General features: G+C 56.1%; 1 protein-coding gene across 1 annotated transcript; it reads right to left on the bottom strand.

The window, feature by feature from the left end:
- On the bottom strand, positions 1-26,616 carry SPOCK2 (SPARC (osteonectin), cwcv and kazal like domains proteoglycan 2). The gene is made up of 11 exons (XM_058543236.1): positions 26,145-26,616; positions 12,661-12,669; positions 12,236-12,281; positions 11,854-11,968; positions 10,172-10,286; positions 8,307-8,421; positions 7,798-7,917; positions 7,098-7,316; positions 5,538-5,600; positions 3,866-4,003; positions 1-3,717 (listed from the first exon to the last, which is right to left on the bottom strand). The coding sequence occupies exons 1-11, from the start codon at positions 26,331-26,333 to the stop codon at positions 3,572-3,574; spliced, it is 1,275 nt and encodes a 424-aa protein (XP_058399219.1). The 5' UTR covers positions 26,334-26,616; the 3' UTR covers positions 1-3,571.

Here is a 26,616-nt window from a genome sequence, read left to right as displayed (position 1 = left end):
TGGTGTTTATAAAGTCTTTATTTTCTGTTTTCTTAAAAATAACATTTGATTTCCTTTATGCATGTGTGGCGTGTACGTATTTCCTTAGGCTGAGTAATAGGCAGATAAAGACAACACGAGGCGGGGGCCCCAAGTGGAGGCGGGGCTGGGTGTGAGGAGACGGGGGCACAGGGGAAAGGGAGAAAGTGGGGTGATCCACAGGACACTTGAGTGCCCATCAATGCACACACACGGTCTAACACTTTGTTTTTCGATTTTTTTAAAGACGTCTAAAATTACTGAGAGATACGATTTCAGCACTTAAATATACAGACGGAAATCCAAGCACTTGAACACAATTCTTAACTCTAAGCTCAGTTATTGCACATAACACAGTTTAAGTAGGCTTCAGGCTATAAAGCAGTTTGCTCTGCTTGGGACTTCCTCGGGATGTCTCGAGTCTCCTTTTGCACCCCCACTGTCTCTTCCCTTTGAACCCTGCCAGCCCACAGCCTCACGATGACGCCAGATGTCAGTGGATTAGCCATTCATTCTCCCCAAGGGCTGAGGGTGAGGCTTTGGTGAAATGGAGGGTTCCAGTGTTGATCCCAATGGACCCACCCACTCAGAGGTGAAGCTGGAAGCAGATGGAGCTCATGAAAGGTTGAGTGAGTGGCCTGCACACTAAAACCAGGAGGGCTGGCATGAGGAAGGGTGACCACTGACCCCATGTGGTCACAGCCCCAGCAGGACAGTAGCGAGCAGTCATGATGCCCCATCATGCTCTCCTCTGCTTCACCTCCCTCTCCCTCCTTCCTGAGCTCCCACGCCGTGCCTCCTCCCCCATTACCCTTGGACCCTCTCTGAGTGGTCTCTCAAGGCACATTCGTTCTCTCAATTCCAACCTACCCCATCTTAGACACACTCATATCTCCCAGCACCCATGGGTCAGGAGGCCTGCCATAGCCAAGGGCAGCTCTGGGGCCAGGCAAGAAACCTTTCTTCTAAAATTTGGTTGAGCTCTTTTCAATGCAGCCCTAATTCCGCTGCCTGCCTAGGCAAGGGGAGTGGAGACAGGACGGAGAGAGGACGTCCGAGTAGAGGGACCAGGGAGGGGCTGGGTGGCAGGCAGCTTGGTCAAGGGCACGAATCTGAGGAGCCGAGGAAGGACTACCCTGCAACTTTGCCCATGGGGAAACCTCGAGCTGGTCTGGCAAGAAGTCACGTGGAGGCCTTCAGCCCACTGGGAACAAGCCGCTTTGTCTAGCTTTGGGGGGTCTCAGATTCAGAGAATGGGGTGAAAAGCAGTGTGGGTGCTTCAGAGACGGCAAGGTTGGACCCCTGAGTCCCACCAGGGTCTAGTTCAGTGCCTTTTGCTTTCTTTCTACAACATATTTACAAGGTCATAAGAACGTGCACAGCCAGAAGACCCAGAGACACAGAGAGAGCACGCGTCCCCCAGGGGGGAAGGCAACAGTGAGAGGAGAGGGGTGTTCCCTCCTCTCCACCCCCTTGCCACCCCAGAATGCCCCAGCATCCTCAACAGCGCCCCCAGGAGGACAGTTCCAGAAGTCTGAGCTGGGGCAGAGGGAAGAGACACACAGGCTCCGATCCTAGCAAGAGCAGGAAGTTTCAAGTAGCTCTGAGTGAGAGGAGCAGCAGAGGGCTGAGGCGAGATGGCATTTCCCTGAACCGAGCCGGGGACCAGCAGGGGGAGGTGGGAGGACAGGAAGGGGAGAGGCGGGAGATGGGACGTGGGGCATCTGGAACAGCGAGACACCTTAGTGGTCAGAACTGTGCTGCGGAATGAGAAGCGGTCAGAGGGCTAACTGGAGTTTCATTATCTCCCCCAACAGAGGGCTGAGAAGATGTTGATTCCATGGTGGAGTAAAGGGGCGGCCTGGGTGAGGTTATTCCACAAAGTCCAAAGACACAGCAGATGCAGCAGAAGCTGGGGAGAGCCAGGCAGGGAGCCTTGCCCAGGGAACCTCGCTGCGTGGACCCCACACCCTGCCGCCCACACAGCACACAGGGGCACCCTCCTCGAGTCCCAGGCCCTCAGGCACGGCCCCTAGGCTCACACACAAGCACACACACACACACACACTGCACTCACCGCACACTGGAGGGCATCAGAGGCCCACATTCGGGCAAGAAATTCTTCACCAAAGGTGTTAAGGAATTTGCTTCAACAGGGAGAACTGGACAGATTAGGGAAAAAAATATATGGGGCACTTTCTCATCCATCCTGGCTCCCACCTGGTAAGGAAATTCAAGGGAAGAGCAAGGTGTGGCCTCAGACTCTGGTTGCCCCCGTCTCGTCCCCTCTGACTTTTCACAGCTCTTGAATATGTTAAGGCTTCAAAACAGAGCCTGGAGAAGCCCCTCCATTACAGCAGCCCTAGGGGACCCTCGGAGGGGACAGAGGGAAACCTCGGGGGCTGAGAGGAGTGGGGACGGAAACGGCCCCTGGGTGCCTTTCCCTTGAGGAGGAGAGATGGAGAAAGGTTGTGGTCCTGGAGAGCAAGAAGGTTGCAGCTTTCCACTGCTGCTCCTTCACAGGGTCTCAGGGACAACCCTTTCTATGGGTCTGGGTGGGCGGGAAGCACTTAATTAAGGGGTCAGGGAGGAGGTGGGTGCACACACACACCCCTGGCCAAAACCCAGGCTCTTCACCTGCTGCCCGATCCTCAGGCTTCCAGAGTGGACCAGCAAGAGGGGCGGGGGTAGGTGCAGCACCCCACAGGGCCAGGCAGAGCTCCCCGTATAACTACCTCCCACTGCCTCCAAGCGAGCGCCCCAGACCAAGCCCCCACCTAAGACACCCTCGCCACCACCTCTGGCTCCTTCTTGGCCACCTCTGGTCCCACTGGCTTGGGTTAGGAGAGTTTCTCTAGTGCTGGGAGCCTAGCAAAGGGAAGGGGCTTGCTGTGGTGGGTGTCCCAGCCCTGCTCATCTGAGGCTGGTGGGGATGTCACAGCCAAACTGGGCCAGCTTCGGGAGGACCCCCAGCCAGCAGACAGCTCCCTGCCCTCCTGCCTCTCTGCAATGCGGACACGCCTGCAGGCCACAGCTTGACCCCAGAAAGGGGAGGGAGAAGGGCAGGCCCGGGCAGAAGGAGGCAGGGCTGGTTGAGCCAAGGGTAGCAAATTAGGACAAAGGAGTCAGGGTGAGGCCGGATGGGGCTAGGGGATGTGGCAAGGGGGCATCTCATTTCATCAGTTTTGCCCTTGTGGTGTGTGAATGTGTGTATTTTAAAACCAACAACAAATGGAAAGAAGACAACTACAAGGAGGTCGAAGGGGCCTCTGGGTGCCTCACTCTGCCAGGAGCAGTGTGGACAAGGACACGTGCAGCACATGCCACACACACACACACACACACACACAAACGTTCATTCATACGTCGCAGCCGTACATCCCACATGTGTGTCATGCACACTCATACATCCAGTCCTCCCCATGGGAGCCAGGGTCCTTCCGACTGTATTTTCTGGATCCACCTGTACGCTGCCTGCTTCTCTCCAGGTCTCTGCTGGCCCTTTTCCCCCGGCCGTCGGCACCCTGGCCTGCCCCGGCTCCCTGCGGGCCTTCTACCAGATGTAGCCTCCGTCGTCAGCCTCGCCCGCCTCACCCTCCTCCTCCTCAGCCTCCTCGCCCGCTTCTTCCGTCTCCTTCTCCTCCTCGTCCTCCCAGCCGACACCGCTCCCAAAGTCCCCTGAGAAGCCCACGATGTCGTCTGTGAGGTGAATAAGCCAAGGGGCAAGTTAGGACTCTGTGGTCGCCTCTCCTCCCTGCCATCCAGAATCCTGCCAGCCGGAGCTAGGCCCCCTCCCTGGCCCTCCCAGGCTCGGGTCAGAGGCACCCACGCTGTGCTGGGCCCTTACCACAGTCGGGGCTCCCGTGCGTGCGGGTGCCGGTCAGCTCCAGGCCCAGCTGGTCCACACACCAGCAGTCACCACTGCTCTGGTCACACTGCATCTTCCGGTAGTAACCATCCTCGTCGCAGCTCGGGATGAAGACTCCTGAAGTTGACAGGGCCCAGCAGGGTCAGAGGAGGGGCCTTGGGTATGGGCTCTCCAGAGAGGTGGCTCTGGAGCCTGGGGCTCGCACAGGGGTCCAGACCCCACTAGAGCACAGCCAGCCCAGGTACCGATCACCCAACAAGCCCAGACGTCCAGGGCTGGACTCCAGCGTTTCTTCCAGCTCCACTGACTGGAGACGAGAAAACCTGCCCCCCTAGACGACCTGCTCAGGCCCCCAAGGGCTCCCATCGGCCCTTCTTGACTCCTTGGCCCAAGTCTTGTAGGACAGCCAGTCTGATCTCATCATGCTCAACACCCTCGATCCTACAGCTGCTCCTCTGGCCTGGCCTCCCCTGCCAGGAATGCCCAGTTTCTCCTCTCAGCCCCTCTGATTCTGACCTGCCCTCAGGGCCCGACCACTTTCCCTCAGGCCCAGAACTGCGGCTCCTCTGTCCACTCTGTGAACCTCTTCTGAGATCACCACTCTGGGGACCCAGAGACAGACTCTGCCCACTTAGGAGCAGTGAGACACATAGAAATAATAATCCCAGGCACCACAGGATGGGTGCCCCAAGGCCCACGAGCATGCTTGGGGATACAGACCAGAGAGGATTGCTTCCGGAAGGGAAGATGGTGGCTTCCTGGCAGAAGTGGCGCTAACGCCTACCACAGAAGGCCACTGGGCTCACAGTCAATATGGCTTTGCAGGGTAGTTCCAGTGTCTGGCTTTCTGGGTGCTGGTCTCATCAGCCCAGTTAAATGGAAGCAGCTCTCAAGGATCTATCTGCCCCTTGGACCACCGTCCCCTCAACCACCACACTCCAGCCACATGCGTCCTTTCTTTCTGTTCCCCAAGAACCTCGTGCTTTTTCCCGCCCTGGGCTCTGCACTTGGCTGGCTCGTTCTCATCCTCAGGTCTCCTCTTGAACACCAGCCCCGCAGAGAGGCCTTCGCTGACCCCAGGCTAACCTCTGTCCACTTGCATTCTCCCTCAGCACCATACATACGCAAGCCACAGTTGGGAGCTCTTTCTCTTTGGTGTGTCCGTTGTGTGTGGTACTTCCCTGAGGAGACTGTGTGCTTTATGGGGCCAGGAACCAGGCTGTCTTGCCCTTAGTTCTGACCTGGGCTGGGTCTGTTGTTGTTCTGTCTCTCCAGGGCTGGCACTCGAGTGTTTGCTGAGTGAGCGTCTGCTGTGGAGGGCCTTCCCCGAGCTTTGCACATGCTCTTACTGAACTGCATTGAATGGAGGGCTCTAGGATCCTTCTGTATCCAACTCCAGCCCCAGCACAGACGGGCACAAAATTTGTGCTTAGAACACACTTACTGAGGGCTGACTGGGAGACCCTGCCCTACCACGAGAACAAAAACATAAAAACAGGAAGGGGGTTTCCCTCTCCTGTCTTCCTGGCCCCGTGCCTCCTCTGGGCTCAGCGTCTTCTATAACGATAAGGGGCCGGACTCTCTGGGCCTCAGAGGGCCCCCAGGGCACCCTTCCCTGCCTCTTCCTGAGTGCCTAGCCCAGCCCCCTCACCTGGCTTCTTCTTGGCAGCTTCCTGGATCTGGATACGCTCCAGCTCTGCCAGGCAGGGGGGCTCTGTGGGGAGAGAAGCAGCCTCTGATGGGGGCCATCCCATGCTGCTGGTAGGATTCACTGAGCCCCCCAGGGCTTAGAAACCCAGGCAGGGGGCTCTGCAAGATGAAAATACCCAGGCTCTGATACAGGGCTACCCCATGGTGGTGGCAGGATGCACTGATCCCTCCAAGGTCTCCAAACCTGACTCAAGAACTCTGTGGAATAAAAACACCCAGGCTCCCATTGAGGGAGGCCATTCCAAGGCTGTGGGATGGGCTGAGGTCCTCCAAGAAGCCTATGTCTCTGTTGGGGACCCAGGGAATGAGTAAACAGGATTCAGAAGACGAGGTGTGATGAACAGATGGATACCCCAGTGTTAGAGGCCCCAGGGGGAACATAAGACCAAAGGAAATGTTAGACAGCGGCCTGAAAATAACTGGCAGCCAAATCTAACTTGTCTGTGACCTTGAGAAGTGCCCTAGTGCTTCCAAGTGGAAGCCTGGCTGATTGTAAGATGCGATCAGTTACCAGTCTCCTGCCCAAGGAGGCTGCTGTCCAGAATGGACGGAATGAGCTTCAGAGGCCTGGAAAGTAAAGTGTTGGTGCAATGCAGATAGCGGGAAGTCTGGGCAGTTAGGGGCAATAACGCTGATCAAAATACCTTGCCTTGGCAGAGGGAATCGGGATTTACACAGTGCTCTGCACCCAGATTTTCTCAGTTCATCCTCACAACAGTCTCCGGGTAGGTACTGTTATCTCCAAATCGGATGAAGAAACCAAACTCGGGAAGGATTCAGTTTGCTGCCCAGGGGCCCAAACCAGCATATGGTGAAGCTAAGCCGAGGCCTCAGCCTCGGGCCACGGATGCTGTACTGCTTCCACCACACGACCACAGCAGGACCCAGGCAGAGCACCAGGGCCTACCCCACCTCCGGGCTGGACAGGCCAGCTGACCCCTCGGAACCTCAGTTTCCCCATGATGATGACCAATGGTGGTTGCCACTTGGCCTAGACGATCTCTGAGCACATGTCCAGTTCCGGTTCAGGATACATAAAGCTAGCAAATGACGCCACATCTCTACGGCTAATGATCACCTACATAATGACATATTTGGGGCAAATAATGTGAGATGTGCCCAGAAGTGGAACCACTGAAAGCCGATGTAGCTTCAGCTTCAGGACCCTCAGCCCCCTCAAAGGCTCTCCCAGGGGCCCTAGAAATTTTACACTTGTAGTTTTTAATACTCTTTAAAGAAGGCCTCCAAAAGTGCATAAGCTTCGGGACCCACAACATTTTGATCCGCCTCAGAGCCTGCCAAGGAGGGGAGCTCAAGTGTGGGCTTCCCTGGACTTACGCAGACGCGGCGCTGAGAGAGTGCAGGAAGTAGGTGAGCTGGAAACGTTCTGGGCCTGGGAAGGCAGCCAAGAGGGAGCCACGCTAACTCCCACAGAGAACCTGGGGCGAGGGGCAGAACCCACGCAGGAGGGCCAGGGCCCCAGTGAGGGGGCCACACTTACTTTCCCTCCAGAAGCAGAAGCACCACTCAGCGGTGGAGACACGGCCATCCTTGTAGGTGTCGCAGGAGTTGAAGAAGGGGCGGATGCAGACCTCGTACTTGTCCAGGTTGATGGCGGCCAGCTCCATCTGGTCCAGGAAGAGGTCGGCACTGGTGTCCAGCTTGGAGAACATCCAGCCGATGGAGTCCTTGCAGCTGGCCCCCAGGCTCTTGTCCAGCCCTGGGGAGAAGGCCAAGGTTCAGACATGCTCAAGGCAAACCACTCCATCCATCTGTCCACCCATCCCTCCACCTCTCCATCAGCCCCAGCTCTCGGTTCAGGGTCAGGGCAGTTCGGAACTAACTATGGGGGTGAGAAACTCAAGAATGGCTGATGGTCCATCCCCGTGCCTCTACATAGGACTACACCTAAACCCTTCAAAACCCTGCTTTGAAAGCCCTTCAGGAAAAATAATTCTTTACCTTCCCTTGGCTACCCATCTCAGGGTTTAAGCTCCTTCCACTCATCTTAAGAAGTTCTTCCTATTAGCTAACCCGAATCCCTCCTGTCTGGTTGAAGCCTACCACCCTTTGTTCCAAGGTTTAGGCTCTTTTAGGGGCTCAGAGTCTGGCAGGAGAGAGCACAAGGCAGGCTGGCCCCAGTGCACACCTGTCTCCCCATCTCCCTCCCTCCTCCCAGGTGGGGCAACCAGCTCCTGTACCACCGGCCAGGCTGGCTCCGCTGCTGGCTGAGCCGTTCTGCTTGGAGTTCTCATGAAGGAGCTGGAACCAGTCCCGCAGCCGATCCCCCAGGTCGGCCAGGTCCTGACCCGTGCAGGTCTCTGTAGCCGGCAGAATAGAGAGAAGGGGGTGGAGGGTGAAGGTGAGGTGAAGCAGCAAGCTCGGGCTGCTGCCCTACAGGCCAGGAGGCTGGGCAGTGGTCAGAGACGCCGGAGGGAAGGGGAGTTAGAAATCAGAGGCTCCCTCTCCCATCCTCTCCCATCTTCCTCCTCCCCTTTCCCCCAAGCACTAAAAACACACAGTGCGGGCTCCCTGTGGCTGAGGCCCAAGCCCTCCTGTTCTGTGTTAACCAGGCCCCATGACCCACAGATCCTTCAGGCCTGTGCCTGTTTCTGCCACTTCTCCCTTCCCACCCTGCAAACCTCTCTTACCATCCCAGAGCCGTGAGGGAGGACCCCCAGCCTGGCTGCGGCCCAGCACTCCTCGTTACCTGGTTTGCCGTCGGTGGTGGAGGTGGAGGCCTGGTCTGTGGGGCAGGGACAGGGGCCCTCACATCTCACCATCAGCTGCTTGCTGCTCAGACATGCCTGCTGCTCCAGCTTACACTGCGCAAGAAGAAAAGTCGGCCTGGGTGATGTGGGGCTCACCCACGGGTCTCTGCAGCTGATGGCACTCTCAAGCCTACCGTGGCAGCCACATCTGCCTTTCCCATTGGAGACAGGAGGGACGGCACCCATGACAGCCCGGAAGAACCCTCCTAGTCCCTCTGCAGGCCACAGATGCACAGTGGTAAGGGGCAGCAGGCCCACGAAGCGGGGTCCCAGGGAATCAAAGGCCTCCACGAACCCCACTCTGCACCCAGCCCACCCTTTCTGCACCTTTCTCTTTCCCAGGACACCCATCTCCCCATCCCCTCACCCCCACCCACCCACTTTCCCTGTGGAGCTGTCTATTGCCCACCCTCTCCTTGCCCTCATGGCCTCTCCTCCTCCTCACCACAGTCCCCGAGTCCCCGGGTAACTGGCTGCCAGCTGGTCTTCCCACAGTCACTCCAGTGGGCTTTGCTTAGCTCTCTTGATAACAAACAGCTATCGGCTATTGAACATCTGCTAATTCCCCGGCCTTCACTAAAAAACACTCTGCCACAGCTGTTGCTAAAGCCAGCTTCTGAGAGGGGCTCATCCACTCCTTGCCCCTAAACGTGCCCATTTTCCCTTGGTCATGTCTGGTTTCTCCGTGGGATGACCGCTAATGAGAAGCTGGTCGTCGCAGCATTTTACGTTATCTCACTTGGTCCTTGACAGCTCTGCGAGGGAGGATTTGTATTTCTCCCACTCGGCAGAGAACATGGAAGCTCAGAGAGGCCCAGGGCCACGAGGCTGGGATGGAAGCCAGACTTCCTGACCTCTTCCTCCCTACAGGACAGCGTGTGACCCTGAGACCACAGCTTCTTGCCCAAAGCTTGCTTTGCCCTGGGGTTGTATGACACAGCGCTCTTCTCCTCCCTCTATCAGCCCCCCACTTCCTTTGTACCCGCACCCCCCACCCCTGCCTCCTCAGTGCAGCTTCTGCCCTCAGCCTCTTGCCCACTGTCTCTCCCCCACCTCTCTTCTCTGGGGGACCTCATCCCCTCCCCAATTTCAATAATCACCCACAGCAGGTGACTCAAATCTGCATCTCACCCCAAAAGGCTTCCTGAGCTCTAGGGCCCAACCCAAACAGTCAGCGCCCTCCAAAGAGCAAGCAACTCCCAAGCCCTCGTTGTTAGTAGAAGCATTCATAATCAGCACTTGCATTTCTATAAAATGTTTTCACAGATATTGTCTCATTTAATCTTCACAAAAATCCCATAAGGTGGGAATTTGTTCCCCCAACCATCGTTCCCTCCACATGGTCGTCTCATGGAGGATTATTTCCTCCTGCCACGGAATGCCCGGTGCTTGCTGGTGAACACCGTCCCCTCCGTGTGGGAATCTGCCTGTGGGAAGCTCCACCCTTCACCCTCCAACAATAGGACAACAGAGCCCCTTCTTTCCATAGCCCTCGCTACTCTCATGAGGCCCCTACCTCACCTACTCTGACGTGCAGTTACCTGCCCGCCTGCCTCTTCCAGGCCCCACCACCTACCAGCACCTGCCCAAGGTCAGGAGCAGGGTCTGGCTCGGACTCTCAGGCAGCCCCAGCCCAGGGCTCAGGTGTCCCTACTGTGGTTGGCCGCACTGAAGGCCCTGACCCAGCACATCTGGCCCCACGTCAGCACTGGGAACCCCTCAGGGGGCCCCAGCCAAGTCATCCTCTCTGCTGCCTGTGACCTGAGGTACACCCCCACCCCCACCTGGAACTGGGGCTCCTCACCACCGAGCTGTAAGTGTGGCCATCAGAGCCGCAGATGGAGGCAAGCTGGGCCATGTGACAGGGCTTGCAGACGGAGTCTTTATTTCCATGGACTTTCAGGGCAGGCTGCTTGATCCTACAGGAGAGAGACAGGAAGGGCACAGGGATGGAGGCAAAAACGAGAGAGGGACAGGGGAAGGGAAAGTTCAGGAGACTGGTTCCAACAAGAAGCTGGTACGGGCCATCTACAGCAGCCTCCCTTCCCCTGCCCACACTCCCCCATCATCCCCAGCCAGACCCTCCCCTAGCTCCTAAAGGTGGAACCCTCTGGGCAGGGTACAGACCCCCAGCTTCCCCTTCCCAGGTTTACTGAAGCCATCAGGGCCTTTAGGCAGCAACTCCAGGTCCGACTGCAAGATGTGAAAGGTAGTCGCACCTTGCGTAAGGGTCAGACCAAATGAGAGGTTGCAAACTGATGGCCTGCGGGCCACATCTGGCCTGTAGACTCACTTTGTTTGGCCACCAAGGGTTTTGGGTTTAATTGAGTTATTCACCAATATTTACAAAATGGAAGAGTTCACATAAAAATCTGGATTCCTGGCTTTTCTTAGTAAAATGGAAGATGTGGCAGTCCTGGTCCTGTATGTCCACATAGCTGTAATCAGCCAATGCCGAGACACAGCTGCCCTCTTTCCACAGGGCCTGGGCTCACCAGAGTGGTCTGTCACTGAGCTCTCTTCACACATTTGCATTATGTGCCAGGCCCCTGAAGCCATCTAAGATTGCAACCCTAAGTCTCTGGTCCCTGATTCTATGATTCAAGAGAATGAGGAGGGAAATGGGACCTTTTCCAGGGGTCATGGAGCCAGGCAAGGTCCTGTCCTTGGGCTGGAGCTAAGACCTCAAATGCCCCTCACCCCCTCCCTCCTTTGCCAGCCTCAGAAGCTGCAACTGTAAATATTTTGTGAAGTTGTTGCATATCAGAGCTGGAAGGAACCTCAAACTATCTGGTCCAACCTACTTGTCTTATAGATATGGACACCGAGGCTCAGAGAGGAGATGCAACTTTCCCTGGGTCCCACACTCTTTGGTAATTGATCTCATAGAGTGTGGTGGTTTTAAAATACGTCTACAAATTCTTTGTCACTCCTCCCTTCAAAAGATGGAGCCCAATCCCACTCCTCTAGAATGTGTCAGTACTTATGACTCACTCCTAAAAAATAGAAGTAGCAAAGTAATGACATGTGATTTCCGAGACTAGGTCATAATGACATTGTGGCTCCCTCCTTGCTCTCTCTCTCCCTTGGATGACTCGCCTTAGGGGAAGCCAGCTGCCATGTTGTGAGGACACTCAAGCATCCCTATGGAGAGGTCTACATGACTAGGGCCAATAGCCATGTAAGTGAGCTTGGAAGTGGATCCTCCAGCCCTGGTCCAGCCTTAAGATGATGTAGCCCCAGCCAGCATCTTGATTGTAACCTCTTGACACATCCTGAGCCAGAGCCATTCAACAGAACCACTTCCGGATTCCTGACCCTCGGAAACTGTGTAAGGTAATACAGGTTTGTTATTTTAAGCCACTAAGTCTTGGGGTAGTTTGTTTCACAGCAATAGATAACTAATACATAGGAGAGGGTCAGCCAAGCCCTTTGCTCTTTAAGCAAACCCTGCCTCCGCAGGCTCGACCTTCCCAAGCCCCTCACCTGTGCTCCAGCTTCTTGCGGCTGATGCACATGGCCCGCTGGTAGCCCTGGGCGATGCACACCTTATGACGGCTGCACTTCACCTTCTGGCAGGGGTCCTTGGTGGTGTCCAGAGCTGTAGGGACATAGGGTCAGGGCACAGGTCACCTGGGAATCGGTGCCAGAGAGCACAGGAGCCTCCCAGGAGCCTCCAGCCCTGCTTCTGAGCTGGGAAGCCCCTCTCTCCAGCATCCCTTGATAACCAGAGCTCCCCAGCTCAGAAGTCCCACCCCACAGGGCCTGGCTGCCCTAGGAGCCCCCAAGGCCAGAAGCAGACTTGCCCTCTGGTCTCAAGTCGTCATCAGTATCAGTCACCTTCCCCTACCTGGGAGGGGCATGTTACCTTCATCTCCCTGCTGATTGTCCTCCCAGCTCTTGATGTAGTCATCCTGGGGAAGGACAGAGACGGGTTGGGGAGAAGGGAAGGGTGAAGATTCACAGCCCAGAGTTGACCAAGGTTCAACTCCAGGGCCAAGGAGGAGAGAGGGCTGGGCTACTGCTTCCACATGCAAGCTGCCACCATCCTGGTGGCTTCCCAGATGACCCCTGTCCACCCAGGCCCTGCCAGCTGCCTCCCCCACACCTTTATCCCCCTAAACCAATGTGCAGAGTCCCTTCCAGCCTCTCCCTAAGTTCCTTATTCCCCCCATCCCACACCGGAAGCTGCAGGGAAGGAGAAGTTAGGGCGAGGGTTTGGAGGGAGAGGAGGAGAGTGGGGTACGCAGCTGCAGGGGGACCATACGCAGTGGAGCCCCAGGCAATACTCACCTCCACCTCCTGGGGATCAGGAAGCAGCAGGAGGCCACAGGAAATGGAGCAGGAGGAGAGAAGGAGAGACGGAGCTTTCAGTGTGAGGCCCACCCTCAGACCATGTGGTCCAAGGGCTCCCCAGGCCTCATCCTGTGGCTGTGGCTGCTGGGCAATGGTCTTTGATTGCTACGGTCCTCTGACCCCTAGGGTCTCCAATTCGGGGACAGTATTCCTATGTCTTCACCACAGAGAACTTAAGGCCAGGGCCCACTTAGGGCCGGCCCTAGGACCCATAGGGTTGTGGCCCATGGACCATCCCTCTCCTCCAGGCCCTGAAGCTGCTCCCAGTGGCCCAGCCCTGGCCCCATCACCAGGACAGGGGCATACTGCCTGGGAACAGTGACTCTCATGCCTGTGCCCTGGGTGTCCCAGAAATGCCACCTTCCCTCTGCCAGAGTCCCTCCCTGGGAAGTCCCCTCTTTTCACACCTGCCCCCTATCACACCTGCCCCCTATGTGAGTGAGGCAAGAGGAAAGGCCTCTCTTCCAGGCTGCACGGGGACTGTTTTTCACTCAAGGTCTGAGGTTTCTGCAGAGTTCGGATGGTGCACTGAGAGGAAGGGGTGCCACGGTCCCTCCCGATGTCAATGGCTTCTTCAGTTACCATGGTCCAGCTGCAAACCTTCAGAGTCAGAGGGTCCTGTAAAGGCCCTCTGAGGTGATCTGGCCCAGCCCCCTCCGTGTGCAGGTGAGGCAGGGAGGCCCAGAGACAGGAAATGACCTGACCCAGTGCCCACTGCCGCAGAGCCCAGGTTTCCCGATGGCCAGCACAGACCTCTCTTCTGGCTACAACACACAGCCTCTAAGACCTAAAGCACATGGGAGATCACCCCTCACCCTGCTCCAGCCGCAAGGGCCTCCCCTGGCCCTCTGGGCCCAGCATGGCCAGAGGCAGAGTGGCTCCCACTCAGCCTAGCTCCCTGGCATGAAACCCCCAACTTGTTGTGGTTTTCCCGCGTTCCCCTATGGGGCAGAGGCAGTTGCTGGAAACCAGCAACAGCTCCAGGGTGCTCCGGTGGAAGTTCCGCCAAGCAGGCAGAGAGAAGGCTTCTTGGGGCTGGCGGCTGGCAGTGCCAAGGAGCCAGCTGCTGGCCTCCTCCAGATGGGGCTCTAGGAGCTGGGGGTAGAAGGGCACGAGGAGCCATGCACAGCTGACCCCTCATTCTGAGTCCTGTCTACCCAAGGATCAGAGCCTGCAGGGGCGGCAGGGGGGCAGAGGCCACACTGTGGGGTAGGAGTGGGAAGGGGCCAGACCGCTGTCAGGCCTGGGGGAAGAGGGCATAGGGTTCCTGTAACAGAGGGCACCCACAAGGGCTTTGAAAGTCCAAGGGTTCTGGGGCCCTGAAGTCTCCCCTGGAAGTTGACTAGCATCAGAAGAACAGGCAGGAGTGAGGGCCTTTATCAACACGGCCTCCTGGGCAAAGGCCAGAAAGGGGCCAGAGCCAGGTAGACATCTGGCATCACCACCCAGGTAAAACATACTGTGGTCAGGTGTGTACCTGAGAATGTGCTTCTGCACACTGTGTGCATTCGCGTGGGCCCTGGGTGCACACGCGCACACTCACGGGCACGTATTCTAGAGCATGTCTGTGTGCAAGTGTATGTGTCCTGGTCTGTGAGCATGCGTCTGTATGCACACACGTGTAAGCAACAGTGTATGCTGGATATGCATAGGAAACAAGGACACTTCGAGGCAGCTCACCCAATGCCAGATGGTTTTTATCCAGAAATGAGGTAACAAAGCCCACTCCTGTGAGCAGCCCCAGGTTTTCACATGTGGGCGCCAAGGCCCTCCCTCAGGCTTGGCCTTCCTGCCTCTTCCACAGAGAGAGGGTGAGGAGGGATGGGAAGGAAGCGAGGAGGGCAAGAGACCAGCAGACCCTACCCTGTGAGGGTCTGGCTTGCGCTGGCTCTGTGCTCTCTTTCTGTCTTGCTTTCACACATGTCTCTGTGCATCTCTTTGTCCATCTCCCTCTGTTTCTCTTTTTCTCTCTCTCCCCCTTCACTCTGCCCACACCTGGCCCCTGCAACATGTCCAAGCAGTCAAGTGTCCCGCAGTCCTTGGGCCCAGGTGGGGCTTCCAGGAAACCTGGCCTGGGCAGGGGGCACTAGACAGACCCAATTCCCCAGGCCTGGCCTGAGCCCTCTGGAGCCCCTGGGTAAGCTTCTAAGGAGACCACAGAGCATCTGACAGGGAACTGAGGCACAATTTCCCTCATTTGCTGGGCCAAAAGAAGCCAGCCCAGACCAGCCCTTCTCCAGGAACTGCTCAGGGTGGAGGGGTCCCCCCCAGTGTCCTCTCCACCACAGATGGGAAATGGAGGCTGAGAGTGGCCAAGTGGCTGAGGCTAGGGTTGGGGCAAAAGTAGGACCTGACCTCCATCAAGTTAGGGTCTTCCCATCTGCTCCTTTGTTCCCTGGGAGGGGAGGGGGCATGAGGTTGTGACGAGGATGGGGGAAGTGGCTGGTGTGAGTCACCTGCTCCCAACCAACAAAGCCTGTGTGCCTCAGAACCCACCCGCACCTGCGCTGGACTGGGAAGGGACCTGGGGCCTCGATGCCTGCTCATTCCCATGCTCTGGCCCCACCCTGCTGCCCTCACCTCCAACCAGGCTGTGAGCAGAAGTCTTTGGGACTCAGGACAAAGTGCGTTCTCAAAGATCAAGACTAAGAATTTCTGATTAGAAATCCAGGGCAATGTGGGGTGAGGAAAGAGGGAGCTCTAAGAAAGGGGCTTTCACCTTCTAGCCCCTTTGTTAGAGCCCTGCTGAAGAGCCATCTCCACTCACCCCCCAACCCAGCATGGGTAAGACCCCTCCCTCCGATTCAGCATGCAGGGATTGAGTTCCTTCTGTATACAAGTGCTGTCCTGGGTTCTAGCTAAGCTCTTTGTCTTCACTGCAGTGGGTGGGGTGGAGGGAGGCCTGAGTGGTTCTGGATCCCAGGACCCTGCTCCCAGGAGAATGGAGCAGCCAGCTGCAGAGGGGGATGAGGAGGAGAGAGGGCCCTGGAGTCACACAGAATCCCCATGCTCCCTTTACCAGCACACCTTGGGCAAGCACCTTGACCGTTAGGAGCTCAGCACCTGTCTCCTGGGACCACCCAGAGATTAAAGGAGATGGTGTCTACAGGGTATCCAGTGTCCAGACAGTACTCAACAAATAAAAGCTGTTATAGCAGAAGAAGAGACCATAGACTTTAGGTGGAGAAAATGGTGGAGGGGCAGGAAATGGGCAGGGAGAGGCCACATGAGGGGCCCCTGCAAATGGAGAAGAGACAGGCCACCATGAGGAGGGCAGAGACCAGTGGGGTGTGAGGAGGGCTGCCTGAGGGGTGGGGGGGGGGGGCGGCGATGAGGAAGTCCTCCAAGTGGCATTGGGGCAGAGCCCAGGGACATGCGTAGGGGCCCCTGAGGTCAGGTGTGGGCTGGCTTGTCTATAAGCTGAAAAAGGTGTTTGTTGGCAAGTGCGAATAATGCCTTTCAATGCCACGGTGTCTATTTATGGCACCCAAGTGGGCTCATAAGCAGTAGTGAGAAATTCTGGTAAAGGCACCAGGGTCTTCTCAGGAAATAAGAGGCCTGCTTCTGTCCTGGCTCTGCTGCTGACTGATCGATCGGATCTTCCCCTGAGAAACAGGGACTTGGAAGAGCCCATCTCCAGGACTCTGAGGCAAGGGCCAGGCCCAAGGGGAGACGGATCATAGGCCAAGATCCAAAGTTCTGGGCTAAAGGTGAGCACATCTATTTTACCTGGTTATTTTACCTGGTTAGTACCACGAGCCATGACGCCCCCTGCTCAGCACAGAGCAGGACCGTGGAAAACTTTTGGAATGTACAAGTGCACCATGGCTTATATTTCATGGTGCTTTTAAATTAAGTCCTCTCCACGTATTTTTATGTGTTTGTCTTCCTTTTATCCTCACAATGCTGTGAGGCAGGCAGGACCGATAGGATCAACCACATAAAAAATGAGAAAACTGAGGCTCGGAGAGGCAGAGCAATCAGCTGAAGGCCATGAGATAGATGAAGAGCCAAGCTGGGTCTCCTTGGCCCGACCTGCCCCTGCACGAATGTGGAGGTCTCTTGTTGAGAGAAGAGCAGAGTCTTGCTCTGAGAAGGGGGCAGGGAAGAGATGGAGAGGACTTTGGATCTGGATTCTGCTCTAAACTTGGCTCATTGTGCATCCTCGGCACATTACTTCCCCTCTCGGGGTTGTATCCTCCTCTGTGCCATGTGGGTGCACGTTAGAACCACTCTCAGAACTTCTTAAACCTTCTGTTGCCCGAGCACCACCTGAGCCCATTGGAATCTCCCGGATGGGCTGGCTCCGGTAGAGCTCCTGCTGGTGCTAAGCAGGCAGCAGAGGGAGCCCATGGTGGAGGGAGCCCAATGTGCCAGGTCTCAGGTGTAAGGTCTTTCCCCCTGCATCTTATGTCTAATGCTCTTATCTTCTCTGGTGCCTTCACCTCTCACATGCGGCCTCAGGGATGAAAAAGAGCAGCTATTTTCCTCCCTCTGAGGGCGCCTCACACAAAGCAGATGCTCAATGCATGAGGAACAGGCCAACTGGCTGGAACCCAGTCTCCTGACTTCCAACTCCAGGCCTTTTCCTTTGGAGCGCACATCATACCACTGTCTCCAATCTTATGACATCGAGCCAAAGACTCTGCCCCGTCCTTATCTTCCCAACCTGTCCACTCCACCTCCTAAATCTCTCTCTAGCCTGCCTTCCCTCACCACGCCCACTGGTCCTATCTTACAACCCTGGCTTCAATTACCACAGAGTCTCTCTCCGGTCTCCCTGCCCTCATCCTTCCTACTCTCATCTGTCTTCCATACCACTGCAGCCACTGAGATCTTTCTAGAACACAAGTCTGATCACATCTCTCCCTCCTTAAAACCCTTCACTGAATATACAGTTTTCACTCATTTTAAAAAAAATTTTTAAAGGTGAGTAGGTAAAAATGATTCGTACCAAAATGTTAAGAGTGGTTTCCTCGAGTCGGGGGGAGTGGTGAGGGGGATAGGAATACAGAGACTTTTGGCATCCTTCTGCCTTTTCCCAAGTTTCCAAAACTTCTACAATTAATATATACCACTTTTTTAATGAAGAGAAAAAGCCACAGTAAATACTATATTTTTAAAAACCCTCACTGGTTCCCTGTCACCTGCAGAAGAAAGTCCATCTTGTCGATCTGTTCCTGGCTACCCCAGTCCCATGTCCTTCCAGTGCATGTTTCAGCATGGCCAGACCTTGGCACAGCCTTCTTCCCCCTCTGGAATGTGTGTTTGCATCCAGCCCCCGAACTTCTATTCATGTTTCAAAACCCAGCTTGGGCGTCATCTTCCCTAACCCGCCCCATATCTAGTTTTCCTTCAGGCTGACTACGCCTGGTAGAAGTTTATTATTGCTCCAGTTACACAAAGCAATGTTGTTTGTTGCTTCTGCCCTATGGAGACGGCCAGCTCTGTGAGGGCAGAGACCACATAAAGTTCATCTGTCTGTGCCCAGCACCTAGCATATGGTAAAAATACTACTAATAACAGCTAACAGCTTTTCAGCAACTCCCATGTGGGAGGCATTGTCTGAGCACTTTGCATTCATTGGCTCATTTACTCTTCACAACAACCATAGAGAAAATTACTATTATTATCCCCATTTCTCGGGTGATAAATTGAGGCTTGGGGAGGTTGACTTATGCAGGATCCTACATCAATTGCACAGCAGAAGAGTGTTGGCATCCCCAGAACTGGGACTCCAGAATGTGTGCCCCTAACCAGGACTCTGACTGCTCCATAAACCCATAAACTTTAGCAGATGAAGAAAGTCCCAGGCCAGGGGCTGGACCCAAGAGGCCTAATCCCAGCTCGTGGGTAGTTTCTCCCACCACAGCAGCTCTGCTTCAACCCCTAGGCAGGGAGTCCTGTAGCTAGAGAGGAGGAACTGGCAGTGGTGGGGGAAGACACCTGGGGCCCCTCTTCTCCAGGCACTTTCCAGAAACCCCTTCACACGCCCCTGGTTGGGCTGGTTTGGAGCTAACCCATCTCCCGCTTTGATCTCTGTGGCTCAGCTTGGTTGCCGTGGAGACAGGCCCACTGTGCCAAGCTGGGAGAGAAACGGTGGTGGTGAGTGCGGTGGTGGTGAGTGCGTGCGCAGGTCTAGCCAGGCTTAGAGGGGGGCACATGCTGGGTGTTTCCAAGTGCTGTTTACTTCCTGTCATTTTAATTAGCACCCAAATCACCCGCTCACTTCACAGCTTGAATTAACCCAATCTCTCCCAGCCTCTCCATCTGGTGGGGAGGATGGGACGCAGCAGTGAATCGAGCAAAGGAAGAGCAGCCCCCGAAGGCCCTGATTTATTGGGCTAAGAACCACCTGGGTAAACCTCCACCTACCTCTTTGCAGCTCCATGTGATGGGGAGACTGACCCCCCAGCCACCAGGGCTGGAATCAGGGCACGGGGAACCGGCTTAGCCTTGCCTCTGACTGCCAACAAGACTCTGGGCTAGAGATTCTTGCCCTCGCTGGACCCACTTCCTTGTCTATAAAATGAGGACGACCCCCTTGCCTTCCTCCCTGAGCCGTGGAGGGACCCAGCGAGATAATTGCTGAGAGTACCTTGTAAACTGTGAAGCTCTGTACTTTCAAAAGCCATAAAACAGGACCACTGAAGCCCAGGTTCTTCGGCACACGGTGGGATCCTGGGGAGGGGGGCCCAAGAGGTACTTTTGGGTCTCACGGTCACAGGGGGCCTCAAATCTAGACTTTTGATGTCACCAAATGAGTATCTACAGCCAGAGGCACATCGACAGGACCGAAAGATGTTCATCAAGAGACTTTAAATAAACCACAACTTTTGTAAACTTGTTACGGCATTTCTTCATTTTTTAATAGATTAAGAACCTCTAAAAATGGAAATGGGCCAGGCCTCTCTTCACCTCTGAAAAGCCCTGTCACAGCGTTATTTTTGCCTCATTCCTCAGGCGAGGGAGCCTCCAATGGAGCCTAGTCACCAAGAAGGCCCAGGAGTAGAGGGACTCGTGGCTGGGGCCTCTTCCCGCCCCTTCCCGCGAACAGCCAGTGAGCACAGAGTGAGGGACCCAGGAAGGAATGATAAGAGGTGAAGTGGGGGCTGCCTGGGCTCCTTCTCAGCTACGGACTGACACCCTCATCACACGCCCGGGCAGAAGGCATCTTGAGGAGGCAGTGCCCTCCGTGTGGAGGAGGTTGGGAAGGGAGGCAGTCATGAAATATTTGTTCCTCTCTCAGAGGGAGTGGCGAACGCTACGTGTTAGGCCTGGACAAACAGAAGGAGACAGGCATCTGGCAGACTCCCTGCCTCTCACCTCCTCTCCTCTCAGAGGAATTTCCTTGGAGGGCAAAAATGTGCTTATCACTCCCAGCATGCCAGGAGCTCTACCTGGCCTCAGGTATGCCCATACCAACGCCCCCCCACCCCACATTCCACCAGGCCTGACCTCTCCACTACCCCAGGGGCATGTCAGGCCACCACCGCAGTCCCTGGGTTTCTGTGCCAGGTAGAAGCCCCATCCGTCCATGAAGGGCAGAGAACAGGGGAGAGGTGCAGGGGAGAGGTGGCCTGGAGTTCTGTTCTGAGCTGCCTCAGGACCTCGGTTTCCCTTCTGGAACATGAGTAAGGGGCAGGATTTAAATCCCAGGGATCTCTGAGGAAGACCCCAGAGATTGGAGCTGAGGAAACTCAGGCACGGTGTGGTGAAAGAGCACGAGGCTGCGAGGGGAGACGGGTTCTCAGGGGCCTGCCCTTCTCTGGGTCTGTTTCTCCATCTGTGAAATGTGGGAGCCTAGTGCTTAATGCTGCTGAGGCCCCAGGGCCGTGCTCCCCGACTGTGTGCACAAACACCCCATGCAATGATCTGAGGATGGGTGGTAAGGCACACAGGCAGTCTATTCCCAGACCCTGCCCTCATGGGGTTACCATGGGAGGAAGGTGATAAACTCATGTTAAAAATACCAGCAGGAAGACTCCTGAGATACAAGCCCACGGTGTAAGAGACGCCTCGAGGTAGCATCAACACGTGCCAAATGAGTTTATGGCCAGTAAATGCTGCAGGAACCCTAAGAAAGGGGCTATACCTGCAACTGAATGCTGGCCGAGCCCTCAGGGGGTCAGAGGCTGGCACATTTCACGGACCACATCTCCCTATAGCCCCCAGCTACCACATAGCCCTACAGCCCCCAGCGGGGCCTAGGTCTGCCCACCAAGGTTAGACACAGTGGTGCCTAGGCCTGGGCACATAATTTCCCTGTCTACAGCCCTAAAAAGACCCACGTCACACCTGCAAGGAAACATACACTGAGACAGCATCTCCATCCCCAGCCTGGTGTTTGCCCCAAGATGACATTAGGCCTTGTTTCTCAGACTTCTCCGTCTCTGGCTAGTACTTACCATACCCTGATCTGTTTGAAGGTACTTCCTCAAGCAAAAGAAAATCCTTTCCCCAAATCCAAAGACTTGCTGCCCTGGGTGGGGCAGGGTGGGGTATGCCTGTGGGTGGAGGGGCTGTTGAAGGCTCCAGTGCCATCATCCTGGAGTCATAGAATGCTAAGTGCTCTGTAGATTATTCTGTTTAACCTGCCCATTAAACCAATGGGAAAATCAAGGGCCAGAGAAGTGAAGTGGCTTGCGCAAGGTCACATGGCCAGTTCTGTCCTCTCACTAGGAAGGTCAGCTGAGTGCTCTCCCCGAGCCCTTGGGGCCTGAGGTAGGCCAGACTTCTTCCACTTCTCCTGACAGCTTCTGACCTTCTGAGACTGGGAGGGGATGGTGTTGGCTTGCCATGCTCTTCAGACTGCCTCAGAGGAGAGGAGCATATGACAGCCTCTCCAGCAGAGAGTGCTCTTCTCTCCTTCTCCTCCCAAGGCCTTGAGCCCCACTGGGGGTTCAAGAGTCCCTCATCATACTGACACCGCTCTGGGAGATGCCAGCCCCTTCAGTGTGGGAGAGGATTCAAAACCAGGGTGGAGGAGGCGAGGGAAGGACCCACCCTCCTATCCCCAAACCCCAATTGTAGAATCCATTCTGACCCAGTTTTGGTTTCTTCTCACACACCCACACTTATCCACAAACCTCTGTGCAGCTCATCCCCACAAGTGCATTGCTTTAGGTGTGTGGGGTGGGGAGAGGGGAGGGGTGATAATAAGGGAGACCCTTTGTGGCTAAAACTTGCTACTGGCCTACTTGGTGATTATCCAATCATGAGACTCATAAGTAGGCAGCAGGCACTGTGTCCCTGGGCCAGACCCCAGGCTCACAGTGAAGCCCCTGGCACACGGGAGGTGCTCAGACCTGCAGTGAGTAGTAAGTTAGCGGACATACGTCACCGTCTTTCTCATGGGGACTGAGGCATGGTGTGGGCTAGCCCCAGAAATGATGATCCATCTTGTAGCTTTTCTATGGGGCTGGAGAGCATTGCCTGAAATGGATGCCCTCCAGCCCTCCAACAAAATGCCTTCACGTTTATGCATTCATTTCAGTCTCCTAGCCTGAAACTGAAGCTCAGAGAGGTTATGTGACGTACCTGGCATCACATGGCCAGCCAGTGGCAGAGCCAGAATCCAAACCCAGGCCTTCCGACTCCCAGGACAGAGCTCTCCCAGAACACTGCACTCCTGCCTCTCCTGGGCGGACAGCTGCCTTTGGAGTGTCGCTAGGCCAGGGGATGGGGAGCAGGCTTATGAGTAGGCTGCGAAAGACATTGAGGGCTTTGGCCCACCTTCCTAGGAGGTGCTGCTCTGCCCAGGGCATCCTTAAGGCTCACAGGGCACAAGCCAGGGTAGACGTCATTCTTCAGGGTAGACTCTTCCTTCCCATTTTCACTAAGGATTAGGCCTAGAGTTCCCTCAACAGTAGAGTTGAATTAGACAACCTGGATTCAAATCCCACCTCTGCCACTTACCAGCTATTTGACCCCTGGGTAAATTACTTAACTTCTCTGTGTCTCCGTTTCTTCAACCATAAAATGGGAAGACTATAAAGTAATGACAACTATGTCACAGGTTGCTGAGGGGCACGAGAGACAATACAGATCAAATGCTTACTGCAGGGACCAGCAGATGTAAGCACTCACTGCAATCAGTGAGTCAACATAAATTAACTGGGTGCCAAGCACTGTGCCAGACACTCAGAAATATCATTAAAATTTAATGGAAGTAGAGAGCAAAGTAGAGAAGAGCCAAGAAGAAAAAGAACAGTCAGTGCTGCCTCGCCAGCCTCTTGGAGCTGGCCCGGAAGAATGCTGTGTAATGGGCCTGTCTCCTCTCAAGTGTCCATCCATTTCTAGGAGGCCCTCGATGCTTTTGTTCCTAAAGCCTGCAGTAAAATCCCACCCAGTTCTGCAGGGGGTGAAGCTGGAGATGGTAGCACTGGGGAGCAGGGCTCCGAAAAGCTCAGGCCCACCCAGGGTAGGGCACAGCTGGATCACAACCTCCCCATCTCCTCTGACATGAAATGCCCTCCTCCCTGGCAGCAGGGCACCGGGCATTAGAAGAGATCTACCCAAGCACAGGATGCAAGAGCCCTGTGCCCGCTGGAGGGGAGGATTACTCTGCTGGTAAATCCTACCTCCCCTATAATCCTAAAGCTCAGAGAAAGAGTGCTAAGCTGAACTCCCCCCCCACCAGCTCAGTCCAATTCCACATTGGAGCCACGGGCCAAGCTTTCCTCCTCTTCTACGTTCTCCTGACCCCTTCGACACGATTCTCTCAATCTTCCCCCTCAGTTCAGTCAACACCATTTGATGAGACACGTCCCTCACACACACTGCCAACTCCTCCATCCTATTCCCCAAGACTATCCCACTCCTCTTGCTTGCCTTCCTTCTACGAGGCAAACTGGGGACCCTGCACCATTTTTTGATTGATTATGAACAAGGTTCTGGCTCAACCTGGCAATGCCTTAGAGGTTCAAAAAAACTCTCTCTCCTTTGAGGAGTCAAGCAGCATATTTTCAAGAAAGCTAGCCTGATGAAATGCACATAAAGCCTGATGCTGCTGTGCCCAACTAGAGGACCTTCAGCCCTTAGGGTGGGAAGCGGGGCCTCTACTAACAGAGGAGGGACAAGAAGTGTCTGTAGTGCTGGCAGAGCCCCTGTGTAACGTCTGTGCACTGCACAACTCCAGGGGGCGCCATTCACACTGTGGCACCCCTAGGGTTATGCAATGCAGTGGCTCCGAGCTAGCAGTCTCCTGCCTTTCTGCAGAAGCTGCCAACGAATCCCCAGAGCCAGACCCTCCTGCCCAGCCTTCCTTGTCCGCCTTCTCTCCCTGACCCTGTCCTCCTGCAGCCAGGGCGAACTTAAATGGGGTTTTAGAGGAAACCTGCCCTATAAAAGGCCCCGATGCCACTCAGGCCCTAAAGCTTTCCATGCATCCCATGGAGGTAGGTCCTGTAGAATTTCAAATCTGGTGCCTTCCTTCTGATGAGCATGGGAGGAAGGGGGAAGTGGTTGGCACCAATACAGGGAGACAGGTGGGCAGCCCTGTGCCACAGGGTCAAGCAGCCAGTCATTTATCCTCACCTACAGAGTTGGCTATTGGAAGCAGGTGGAGGAAGGGAGGTGGGGAGCATCTTTTATTTTTAAACCTATCGAGTTCTGATTAAGCATTTCTTTTCCCCTTGACCTCCACCGGTCCCATTTGGAATATCAAAGGGCCAGCTAGTCAGAGGGAGGCCTGGATCAGTGACACATGGACTGCGGATGGGCCAGCCTGCTGACGCCCCCTCGCTGCTGCGGCCAGGCTGCTTCCCAGGCAGCGGCAGGAGACTGCAGCTAATCTGTGCAGGGCCTGCAGGGGCCTCGGAAAAGGCCTTGCTGGAGCTCCAGGCTCCCTTGGCTGGACCAGCTGTGGGTGGGGCAAACTGCCCACTCTGGGGCCCTGGCCACTCAGCCTAAGGACCTGGCAGCATCGATTACTTCTGATGAATTACAACCTACCAGTTTGACTTTGGAGAGAAACAGTCACTTGTCTCACAATAACATTAAAATCCGCATCTCTGCCTCTTCCCATCATTTGGCTGGGTATCCTATGAAGCATGTGTGTTTTAAACACATTTCTAAGGAACTTCTGGATGCACGCAATTTAAGAGCAGATGAGCAAGTTCACAGTGTGGCCTGTGTGGTACTAAGTGGGTCCGATGAGGGAATCTGGGCAATGCGGAGCAAGAACTGGGGTCGTAGAAGAGACTTGCCGGGAACAGGGCGTCAGAGAGCACCAGGTCGGGGGACCAGCGTCCGTCTCCTCTGCCGCATCCAGGCCCATCCTCCACTTCACACTCCCGCCCCCTTCTCTGGGTCCCAGCCACGCCCTCTGCCCTCCACCCTCACTCTCACTTACCCCCCTGGGAACACCGCCTCCGGTTTCCCCTCTGATCTACAGGTGCCCGTAAACAAAGTGCGGCAGCGACGCCGGCTCCTCTGCAGCCGCCTCCCCACCCCCCACCCCGCAAAGTTCGGCCCAAGGTTAAGCCTGGGTTCCGGCGGGCGTCCGCCAAGGGCCCCCAGACCCAGCTTCTGGGCTCTTCCCTCTGCTTTTCAAGCCCACCGGGCGACTGAGTCTTCTCTCTGGATCGGAGCCGCTCCCCCTGCTGGGTTGGGCTGCCTCCATGAAAGGTTGGTCCTGGAAAACCAGCCTCCGTTCGTGCTCGCGCCACTCTGCATGGGGACCCCACACTTGGCTCTGGAGGCCACCCGGAGGTGGCCTCGGGTATTTTCGCCGCCGCCGCCCGCCCCCCCATCACGGACACACCTTTCACCGTCTCGCCTTATGAGGATTGCTAGGACCACCCCCCCCACACACACGCACACACCGAACTGAAAGCCCCAGCCAAAAGCCCCGTCCCGCTTCCCCCAAAACCCAAGGTGGGAACAGAGAACACTCGATCAAGACGCTGCTCCCTTCCCCGCCAGCCCCACCCAGACCTGCCCCTTCTGCAGTGCCCCGTATGTGGAGCCTGCAGCATCCACTTGGCTGGGGACAGGCTTGAGGGCGGCTCACCACAAAAAGGGAGATGAGCCCAGCCGCAGCCAGGGCCCTCGCCCCTCCCGCCCCGCACCCCCACCCCTGCGCCCCGCACCCCTCTCCGCGCCTGGCTTGCGGGAGAGATCCTGTCGCGGGCGCGCGCCCCCGGAGCGACTCCCCGTCCGAGACTCGCCCGGGGCGGGGGTGGGCCTGAGGGGGTCCCAAGCCCGCAGGCTCCCGGGCCATGGGGCACACGGGGAGGGGGCGTCGGGCTGTGACGACCCGGGTGGATGCGCGTTGTTTACTCGCGGTGCAATTAGGTGGCTGGGCTGCGGGAGCCGGTGGCTGCGACGTGCAGCCGCCGCTCCCGGCGCCGGGGACTCTGTCCCCAAGCTCCCTCCCTAAACCCGCGCCGCCGGCCCTCGCGGCGCTGCAGACTCACGTCTCGGAAGCGGTTCCAGTGCTTGATCTTGCCGCTGTACTGCGAGATGGACGACAGCCATTGCTCGTCCTCCATGAAATTGCCGGGGGTCTCGCCCTCCTTGAGCCCTTTGGCGTGGCCTTCGGCCAGGGCGGCCGCGGCGAGGAGCAGCAGCGGCAGCGCCAGCCGCCCGCAGCCCGGGGCGCGCATCGTGGTCTGGGTGCGACCTAGGGGGTCTTGACTTCTGCAGTATTTTAATGTCCTTCCTCTCACCCTGCAGTTAGCGAAGCAAACGTCGTGTTCCTCAGCCCTCCTCCTGCGGTCTGACTCCGGTGACAGACGGATAGTGGGTCGCGGCTGAAATGTGACCTGGTTAGGAGATGCACTTGTCTGAAAAAGCCCAGCGCTGGACGCGGAAAGGGAGAGAGAATCAGAGAGGCTGCGCCAGCAGGGGCCGTGTCTGTAACTGTAGCATCAGCATCACGTTTGACAT

Source organism: Diceros bicornis, chromosome 6 (genome assembly GCF_020826845.1).
Source record: "Diceros bicornis minor isolate mBicDic1 chromosome 6, mDicBic1.mat.cur, whole genome shotgun sequence".
Classification (NCBI taxonomy): Eukaryota; Metazoa; Chordata; class Mammalia; order Perissodactyla; family Rhinocerotidae; genus Diceros; species Diceros bicornis.
Note: the sequence above shows the minus strand (reverse complement) of the source record. Positions and strands in the feature narration are given on the sequence as shown.

Bases quoted from the DNA above. Each gene is read 5' to 3' on its own strand.
- SPOCK2 (XM_058543236.1), bottom strand. From the start codon at position 26,333: ATGCGCGCCCCGGGCTGCGGGCGGCTGGCGCTGCCGCTGCTGCTCCTC. The intron at 7,317-7,797 runs GTACAGGAGCTG...CCTTCTCCCCAG, and splicing joins CGGAGCCAGCCTGGCCGGTG to GGCTGGACAAGAGCCTGGGG. The intron at 4,004-5,537 runs GTGAGGGGGCTG...TGTCAACTTCAG, and splicing joins AGCTGCCAAGAAGAAGCCAG to GAGTCTTCATCCCGAGCTGC.